The sequence below is a fragment of the Elephantulus edwardii genome, unplaced genomic scaffold (assembly GCF_000299155.1).
Source record: "Elephantulus edwardii isolate Elephantulus edwardi_28Jun2011 unplaced genomic scaffold, EleEdw1.0 scaffold00068, whole genome shotgun sequence".
In the NCBI taxonomy this organism is placed as follows: Eukaryota; Metazoa; Chordata; class Mammalia; order Macroscelidea; family Macroscelididae; genus Elephantulus; species Elephantulus edwardii.
Genome location: NW_006399818.1, coordinates 14,959,663 through 14,970,054, shown reverse-complemented (window position 1 = coordinate 14,970,054; position 10,392 = coordinate 14,959,663). Strand labels below are relative to the sequence as shown.

General features: G+C 37.3%; 1 protein-coding gene across 1 annotated transcript in view; it reads left to right on the top strand.

The window, feature by feature from the left end:
- NFYB (nuclear transcription factor Y, beta) overlaps positions 1 to 8,565 on the top strand; it is an 11,317-nt gene extending 2,752 nt beyond the window's left edge. The window contains exons 2-6 of the mRNA XM_006888554.1: positions 1,190 to 1,320; positions 3,739 to 3,936; positions 6,903 to 6,984; positions 7,616 to 7,695; positions 8,533 to 8,565. Of these exons, the coding sequence (XP_006888616.1) occupies positions 1,190 to 1,320; positions 3,739 to 3,936; positions 6,903 to 6,984; positions 7,616 to 7,695; positions 8,533 to 8,565 (524 nt within the window). The remainder of the gene's footprint in view (positions 1 to 1,189; positions 1,321 to 3,738; positions 3,937 to 6,902; positions 6,985 to 7,615; positions 7,696 to 8,532) is intronic.
- The last annotated feature ends 1,827 nt before the right edge of the window (positions 8,566 to 10,392 follow it).

Below are 10,392 nucleotides of genomic sequence, written 5' to 3'. Positions count from 1 at the left end.
AAGCGATGTATGATAGGGTATTATGGTTATCACAAGAGTCCACAATTAAGGTTGCATAGTGGAATGTGCTTGGGGAGGTGCAGGGGTGTGAGGGGATTGTGTACCAGAGAGGGAGTCTTTCTTTTACTTTTGAAAGAGAGGAGTGAACTGGGGGGCGGGGGGAGAGGGCTGGGTGGGTAGAAAAGTGCAGCAATGAATGAATGGAAATCCAAATTCTCTGTAAATGTTCATTAAAATTATTACTAAAAAAAAAGGTGGTATGGGCAAAATCTTGAGTGATCCAAGAAGATGGAAGGAACTTATAGGGTCACTGTACAAAAAGGATTTGACCGACAGAAGTATTTCAGGAGGAAGCATATGATTGAGAATGGTAATAGAAGAAGAAGTTCAAGCTGAAGGAATTGGCAAAAATAAGGTTGATGGAATACCAGTTAACTTATTTAAGCAAACAGATGCAGCCCTGGATATTCTTGCCAGGCTGTGCCAAGAAATCTGAAGGACAAGCTATCTGGCCAACTGCTTGGAAGGGGTCTATATTTATTCCCATTTCTTGAGTGAGTTGTGTATTATTAACACGTTGCCGCACACTTTTAAATTGATGACCGTGCTTAGAAACACTTTTTAAAAAAAATATATGTATTACCGTCATTTGCAGCAATATTTTAATTATAGTTGCGTGTAGCAATTGTTTACTAAGACCCTAAGAAGGACACAAACTGACTCATCAGTATCAAGTAATAAAGAGTAAACAAGGAAGCTCAGACAGAGAAAATATTCAGAGAAAAGACTAAAGTACTTGTGACATTTTGTGGAAGGCAAGACCACTCCTGAAGGTGGTAGGGAGTCTGGTTTGTGGCATTTTTGTTTGTTTGGGGGTGGGGTTGTCCTTTCTCTTTAAAAAGATTCTTTCATTGTTGCAGCATTTTACTTTTTTAAAAAAAAAATTTCTTATAGATGAAGGGTTTTAGTAACTAAAGTTGAAGATAAAAGTATCCCGGACAGTGGGTATGGTAGTAATGAACAGGCACAGTTTTGACTCGGAGAAAATAGAAAAGAACTGTCATTCTAAGCAATTTTCGAAAGGATTATGAAATGAAGTAGAATGGTTCTCTCTTGAGATTGCTGGATGAGGTCTGTGTCTAGAATTAAAAATTATGACAAGTTTCAAACTGAAACCATTTTTCTGTAGATGCTGAGGACAGCATGAATGATCATGAAGACACAAATGGTTCAAAAGAAAGTTTCAGAGAACAAGATATCTATCTTCCAATCGCAAATGTGGCGAGGATAATGAAGAATGCCATACCTCAAACAGGAAAGGTAAGAATGTACATGTTGTGGTGTTATTGTTAAGTGCTGTTGAGTTGCCTGCAACCCATAGTGACCCTGTGTCCAGCAAGTCTGAACCCTGCTCTGTCCTGAGCTAGTCTCACTGACTCCAACTCACCTACCCCCATTGCCCCAGTTACTGTGTCAGTCCATCTCATCCGGGGTGTTCCACTCCTGAACTGTCCCTCCACCTCTCCAAGCATGAAGAGAAACTTAAAATAACTGCTCACATGAGGGAAAGAGAAAACTAATACCACCTGGATGCACAGTTTGTCAGTTAGCCGTTGATTCTAGTCACACAACTTTCAACAAATATTTCTTTCAATTAATTTCTACATAAGTCCTAAACTGTGTTCTATTTTTATTTAGTTCAATCATATCCCCAAATGTTCCTCTATCCCAGTTGATTGGGTTGTTGTTGATTGCCTTCAAGTTGAGCACGACTCAAAGTGACCCTGTGGACAAAAGGCCTGAAGCCCCTCTACAACTGTCGACACTTATCTAAGTTCATAGGGTTTCTGGAAGCATGTTGTTTAGAAAATGGATGCCGCTCCTGCCTTCCAAACCTATCATAGAATGTTACTGGCTGAAATCAATTACTTTGAGCCATTATAAGGCTTGCAGTTAATAATAAATTATAGTAATAACTGTAGTAATTAGTAAAGAAATGAACATCTATATTCAGTACGTAGGGTTATGAAAAAAAGACTTTCATCCATATAGTAAAATAGCATATGTAAAGATGAAACAGGAAATTACTTTTATCAAAGTCAGAAATAAGAAAAAATTGAGTGTTACAATCTAGATAGCAACTGTTAAATGGGAATCCAATTAGCTGTATAAACGTTCTCCAAACACAAGGTAGCATTTAAAGGAAAAAAGATATGAAGAAGCTTATTTATTACAGCACTGATAGGAGAAAACCTGGACGTATCCAGCACAACATCTTAAAAAGTTAAATTTTAGTGTACTACAAAAAAATAAAGTAAATGTATATGAATTCACATGAAAACCACCCAAAAAATTTCACTGGGAAATAGGAAGGAACAGTGTACTATACAAAAAGCACATTTAAGCTATATGTTAGAAAGACAAACTATTTGCCCATATATCCATACACCCCTCCAATACAAAGGAAAAGGTCTTACAAAATGTATACATATTGTTAAAGTGAACAGCCAGAAGGATAAAAGACTTAGTACTCTTATTCTAAGTTAATATTTATTTTATGGGATTATATCTTATTTTTATTATTATTTTGTGTGTGTACCATCAAATCGGATCCAACTGATACAGGAGATTGTTCCTCCTTCTGCAGCAGAGCATCTGGTGGATTCGAACCGCGTGTTTCTAGGATTGTAGTGCAGCTTCTTGCCACTAGGCCACCAGAGCACCCTTAGGATTATATCTTATTTTTAAAACATTCTAAATGATGAGACTTTATATGGAAAGCTAGAAATAAAACATCACTGAAAAACAGGAGAGGGACATCATGCTTGGGAGGGTGGAGGGACAGCACAGGAGGGGAAGACCCTCTATGAGATGGATTGATTCAGTGACTGGGGTAATTGGGATGGGAGTGTCAGAGGCAGTGCAGTTGGCGCAGGATAGAGCAGGGTTTTAGGGCTGTTGTGCATAGGGTCGCTATGAGTCGAAAACGACTCGACAGCACATAACAACAACAAGAGGTTGGAATATGTTTTTAAATATATAACTATTGTTGTTGTGGAGATTGTACATAGCAGAGCAATTTAGCAATGTCTAGTGCATAGTTCTTTGGCCCTGGTTACATTCTTAAAGGTATGCATCCATTTCACCCTCCTTTTATGCTCTGTCCCTTTCATTAAATGCACATCCTGAGTTTGCTGTCTAACCAGTTTGAACCCAGAGAAAACTAACTGCTACTGAGTTGACTGAATCACCTCAGAAGGAAGAGGAGACTGCTCGTCTTTCTCCATGGGAAAGCTGGAGGATTTGAACCTCTCCGGAATGCAGTCTTTTGTTAGCAAGACAACAGGCTATGGCCTGTGCCACCAGAGCTCCCGTTGTTGTTGTTGATTGCCGTCAAGTCGAGCACGACTCAGTGACTCTGTGAACAAAAGGCCTAAAGACCCTCTACAACTATAGACATTTATCAAAGTTCATAAGAGTTTCCAGAGGTTTGTTGGTTAGGAAGTGGATGCCACTCCTGCTTCCAATACAAATTATTAAAAGAGCATAGTGCTCGATGTAGGCATTCTTTACTATTAAGCTATATTATTTGGGTTTAAGAAGACTTCAGGGGTATTTTTGGTTTAAGGCTCACTGTTGGAATTTGGTAGCCCATGAGTTACTAGGACATTTCCAAGGTGTAAAGTTGATAGTCTAACACTGAAGGATGTAATCTTCACCTATTACTTTTCTCTTCAGATTGCAAAAGACGCCAAAGAATGTGTTCAAGAATGTGTGAGTGAGTTCATCAGCTTTATAACCTCGGAAGCCAGTGAAAGATGCCATCAGGAGAAAAGGAAGACAATCAACGGAGAGGACATTCTTTTTGCCATGTCTACCTTGGGTTTTGACAGCTACGTAGAACCTCTGAAATTGTACCTTCAGAAATTCAGAGAGGTAACTAGAGTGTTTTCCATTCTTATTTAAAGATACAGATTTACTACTCATTTTTAACTTTTTTGAATATTATTTAACAATCTTATAAAAAAATTAATCTTATAACAAATTCTTGCCATTTCTCGAAAGAAATATGTAGCCATTCATCTTACTATACTTAAATAGTAATCCCCCCCTTGGTTATTACTGACTACAGCTTAGTTATATAATGATTTAAGAGCATGGACTCTGGGTTTGGGCTAGCTGGAAGCTACTTCCAGTTCTACCACAGATGGACTCTGTTCAAGTACTTTGAGCCTTTGTTTTCTCATATGAAAGTGAGGCTAATAATAGTACCTACTTTACAGGGTCATTAAGAGGACCAAGTAAAATAGTCCAGACATTTAACCCAGGATATAGTGAGCATTCATTAAATGTTGGCTTTTATTATTGTAACTAATTTGGAAGAGAGAGCATTTGAGACCTTGAAGCCTTTTATGTATTAAAAAAGACATACACACACACACACACACACACACACACACTATATCCCTGGATTATTATTGATTGAGTCCCTCTACATTTCCTATTAGATTTATCTTTGTATATGATAGGACTTTTATGGGAACAAATTGAGATCAGCTTATTTAAAACAGATTTCTGTTTGAGTGTCATCTTGTATGACTTAAAGAATATTTCCTTGAAACAGTATGTTTAGTATTATTGTTGTTACATACTGTCAAGTTGACCCATAGGCGACCCTCCAGTGGTTTTTCAGAGGTGAATCATACAGGAGGAGATTACCTTTCTCCTGAGGAGCAGTTGGTACATTCAAACCGTGAACTCTTATGTGGGCAGCACAGTTCCTTAAACTAAACCACCAGGTGCCATCAAGTTGGCAACTCATAATGACTCTGTGAACAAGAGATCTGAACCTTGTCCTGTCCTGCTCCATCGTAATAGACAGGCCATTGACCACTACACTGGGCTTGAGCATGACCGAGATCATGAGGAGGATGTTTACTATTTGGATCCAGTTAAATTAGAATGTTTGCAGTGATCAAAAAATAAAAATCCTCACAACTGGACTACTAGGTAGAGAAGAGATTGAACTTGTCAGTCATTTCATTTTACTTGGTTCCAAATGGTAGCAGCAGTCACAAAATTAGAAGATGTGTTGCATTAGAGAAATCTGCCGTTAAGAACCTCTTTAAAGTCTTAAAAGAGACTCCGATAAAAAGACTCATGCCTGATGCAGTTCATAGTATTTTCACTTAGTTCCCATACATCTGAAAGCTGGACAGTAAATAAGGAAGACTAAAGAATAATCGGTACCTTGAATTGTGTTGGGGAAAAGTCTCAAATAACACATGGACTGCACCAAGAATAAATCTGTCTTTGAGTAACTGGAAATCACACTGGAGGAGATTGCCCATCTTTCTTCCCCTGGCCTGTTGGTAGATTCGAATCTCCTGCCTTAGGGCTGGCAGCACAGCTCCTTACCCGCTAGACCAGCAAAGCTCCCTGTGCTGCGACTGTTTTTGCTGCTGTTAGACACCATCGAGTTGGAACTGACTCATAGCTGACCCTCCAGTGGGTGTTCAGAGGCTATAAAAGCAAAATATGGGAGGAAGGGAAGCACATGGGAGTTGTCATTTTTCTCCTGCAGAGCAGCTGGTGGATTTGATCTGCACATGTCTGGGTTGGTAGCACAACTCTTGACCAGAGTCAGCAGAGCTCCTTCTACTGCTACTAGAACAAACGACAATCACTGACACTTATTAATAGCAAAGTTATGGATGACAGAAGAAATGATGCTTTTGAATTGGCATTGAGAAGCGTACTGAACATGCATGGACCAGAGGACCAAGTCTGTCTTGGAAGTGTAGCTAGGGTGCGCCTTAGAGACAGTGATGGTGAAACTTTGTCTCACATCCTCTGGGCATGTTGTCATGTTGGAGCCCGTCATTGTAAGAAGACATCATGCTGGAAAGTAAGAGGATCAGTCAAAGAGAGCAAGACCTTCCATGAGCTGACTGACTAGAACAAGGAGTGTGAGTGTGGTGATTGTGATGCCTGGTGTTAGCATGGGGCAGGGTTCAGATCATGGTTAATGGGGTTGCTGTGAGTCCTAGTGGACTTGACACCTAAGGACAGAAATCTGCCTAGAATGATCTAAGTGGGTGGTTAAGTATATAAATTTCTCCCATCACTTTTCCAAATCTTGATAGTATCAAAGAACTTGACAGTGACAAGAGTCTGAAGTCTTTGGTAAAAAAAAAAAAGAACCCCCCCCCCACACACACACACACACACATGACTGGAAATAAATACATAACTGGAAACAGTCCCATTGCCAATAAGTTATGCCAACTCCTACTGACCCTGTAATACAAAGGAGAGCTTGAGTTTCCCAGACTGTGGAAGCAGACGGCCACACGTTTCTCCCCCAGAGCAGTTGGGGAGTTCCAGCTGCCAACCTTTGGTGAGCAGCCCAGGGCATAATTACTGCACCACCAGGAATCTGATATCTAGAAGACTGCCTCGTCTTTTCTGTAGAGCACCTGGTGGATTCAAACCCCCCCATGTTTTGGTTAGCAGCCCCTATACATACAACTTGATTATAGATTCCTGAGTCCTTTTTTTATATAGTGAATGTCTTTATCAGGTTTGTAGTAGATTTATAAGCCAAACATTTATGTCTTTCAGACTTGTAAAGTTTATTTGTAGAGTTCACTCTGCTACAGAATTGGAGTCATTCCTTTGACTTAAATCCATAACGACCTTGTTTCAGGGTCATTTGCTACCTCTGTCTTGGAATGATTGCTTACATACAGTGAGCTGTTGAAGACCCTCTTTATATGTAACTAACTAGAAATGTTAATAATTACCCTTTAAGAGTTGTAATAGTTTAGGCAAGAAGTAAAGCATTCTCATTTTAAGAGCGGTTTCATCAGTGACGACTTTGTTTGGGTTTTGTCCCCCAGGCTATGAAAGGAGAGAAAGGAATTGGTGGTGCAGTCACAGCTACAGATGGCCTAAGTGAAGAGCTCACTGAGGAGGCATTCGGTAAGTCATGCTAGGATACGCTGATGCAACTGCATTTGTCCTGTGATTGTTAGTTCTGATGATTGCTGCTAAATGGACTGTCAGCACTGAGTATTTGAAATAATATTATGTCAAATAATTCTTAGGAATTCGTGTCCTTACATTTTAAGTCAGTAAGTGATAACTAGAGACATTTGAATCCTGCAGACAGGCTTCTTCATGGACAGTCTTCTGAGAAGTCAGACTTCTCAGAACCCTTAGTTTAAGATTCTGGTCAGATGGGACAATTCTTGAGAATTGTCATTTATAACATGAGAATCTTATGATTTCAGTAAGTTTGAACTGAAGGTTTCTTTTTTTAAAGACTGACTTATCTGCGAAGTAAATCTTAGTGGCTATGTTTCTTCTATAGAATATATGTGTATATGTGCCATATTTCTCTGATACGGAAATATGTGCTGCTTAATTTGGTTTAACAGGACACTTTAGGGACATGAAGATACAGAAAGTTGATGGAAAATTTGGAAGAGTTTATTGGGTTTTTTGCCCTAAGAATTCCACTGATAAGCAGTAGAATTAGAATGAGTACTAATGGCCAAGAAAGTAAGTGTGGTTCCTTCTCTCTAACTTTATTTCATTTATTATCTTTTAGCTAATCAGTTACCGGCTGGCTTAATAACTGCAGATGGTCAACAACAAAATGTTATGGTTTATACAACATCATATCAACAGGTATGATACCTTCTTTGTATTTTAAACTAATTTCTTTCAAGTCTTTAGGATCGAGTACCTATGTCATTATTTCTGCAAAAGAGGAGTTAAAAATAATAAACACCAATAGACATCTTTCTGATATTCTATGACATGAGCAAAAAAAGAAAATAATTTTTTATTTATTTTTTTTTTAAACCCAGGATGCTGGGGAGGGGGAGGGGTGGGTAGGGAGAAAAGTGCAACAATGAATGACTGGAAACCCTAAGTCTCTGTAAACGTTCATTAAAAATAATTTTTAAAAAAACCCAACACACAAAGAAGATGTTCTTATTAGAGAAGACACAACTCAGAGAGCACCTCTGAGACAGGTCAGTCTCCAGAAGTGAAGGAGTGGAGAAAGACCTACAAAAGAAAATTATTTGAAAAATGTATCCTAATCCACTCACTTTTATCACCGGTATTTGATTTCAGCACATTATTAAGGACTTGATAAAATAGAGAAGGTTGAATTCTCAAAACATGAACCATCTCGTAGTGTTTAAAAATATGTAATACTCTTTAAAAAAATACTTTTTAACCATTAAGTTAATTTACCATAAATGGTTGAGTAGAGTAATAGTTTAATTAAAATAATTAATGGTTACTTCTCATGTGTTTGTTTGCATAGATGAATCTTAGAAAGATGCCCAAGAAGTTACTGTAACAACTTTTGGGTAGAGGAAATCAAGATCTTGGTGAAAGGGAAATTTCTTTTTCCTTGCTTATCATTTTTATTCTTCAAATGCTTATTACTTGCATACTTCACTTTAACAGTTCTTCCTTTATAAACATGTAATTTTAAAATTCTCTTCTTAGATATCTGGTGTTCAACAAATTCAGTTTTCATGATCTGGAAAAATGACGAAGCGGGGAGTCTTGACGCAGAAAGGACTGTACGAATCCGGAGCCCGAGACATTTGGAGAAAGTGGCTGGTAGAGAGATGTCTCTTTGTACATTAAATAGCTGTAATGTAGCTTCCTGATGCTTGACTAATTGAGGTGTTAATTCCAACGTAAGAATCTTTTTCATGAATGATTTTAAAGAAAAATTTGGATTTTAAAGGTATTAAACTATTTTTGTTTTGTATAAGAGTTTGTTGCTCTGTATGACTCCTGTATGCATTGTATATTGCGATTTATTACTGTCAGAGATTTGTAGACAGTTTCTTATTTTCATATTGAATCATGTTACTTTTGTAATTCAAGTAAGCAGCTGGGTTAATTCATGTTTACCCTTTTAATAATAAAGATAGGTTCATTTTGAATGCAAGTTGCATTTACTATAAATTTGTCTTGGTTATACAGTATCTTGCATGATAACCTAGCTAGATTTTTAGCTTTTGATCTATTTATTAAAATTCCTTTTCTTTCTTGTTTGTTTTTTTTTAAACATCCTTAGCTTAAGCAGCATCATTTTTCAAGCTATGTAATTGAAAAATTAAGTGTGAATGCAGAAGCAAATATTGTCTACCCTATTAAATTGGTGCCCAGTAACAGTGTTTACACTGTTCATTGTGCCTGCTAAATAATCTTAGTTACTGGATCCTTTTGTTAAAACTAGTTTTGCTTTTGAGTTTCATCATTATTAGAATTCACTTGCGTTTAACGTAATCCCAGTGCTCTGGAAATGGTGCCCCTTTTACTTTGTGTGTATGCTTTTGACAGAGCATCTCTTCAAATACTATAGTATTTGAATTCCAGAAGAGGAAATTTATGGTCTGATGATAAATATCTTCAATTTACCTTTTTAATAAAAATGTCAAGTTTCCTGTTATACTATGGGAACCAAGAAACATCAGACTCATGTGTACAGACCTTTTGCATGGATGAATGAGGATGAGAGTGAATGCTGTGGATGTTGTGATGGGAAGCTGTTAAGCTTCTACTGTGCTGTCTTGATCTTTGCAATAAACTAAATTTAGATAATGTAACTTTGTATAATTTAGTAGTATGTACTTGAAATGTTCCTTTTCTGAGTATCTGTATTGTCCCATCTTTTCATTTTGGTGATAATTGGCAGAGGGGTGGTGGGAGTATTTGTTTTACTTTTAAGTATTGTGGTTATAGGATTTGGGTGAATGTCATCCATCAGTGGACGCTCAAATTTATAAAGCAGAAGCTGTTCCCAGGGTGTGGCCTGAAAAGAAACATTGACTTTGCTAGAAGGAGTCTTTGGAGTTATGTTTCTGCTCATTGAGGCTAATTTCTTTCATTCCCACCCTATTTTAAAAATAATCTTACTGAGAGCAAATTAAAATAGGCGAGTAGAAAGAGGGTGGGAGTAAACAAAATCAACCATCGCCCTACAATATCCTGTATTGAGATAACTAATGTTAATAATATTTTGGTAAATATCATTTGTCCTTTTAACTTTGCTAAATATGTATATTTTTTATAAAAAATGGGCTCATACTGTGCATACTGTTTTATAACCTACTTTTTTCCCACTTAATATATTGTGAACCTCTTTCCAGGCTATTACATAGTCTTGTACATTATTTTATTGGTTTATTACTCTTTCATGGCAGAACCATAATTTATTTAATCCTCTATTGGACATTTCGGCATTTACACTTCAGTGAATCTTGTACACATCCATGACTGTTTTCTTAAAAATAAATTCTTAGAAATAGAATTACTGAGTTACTTGTAAAATTTTAAGACTCTTGATACTTC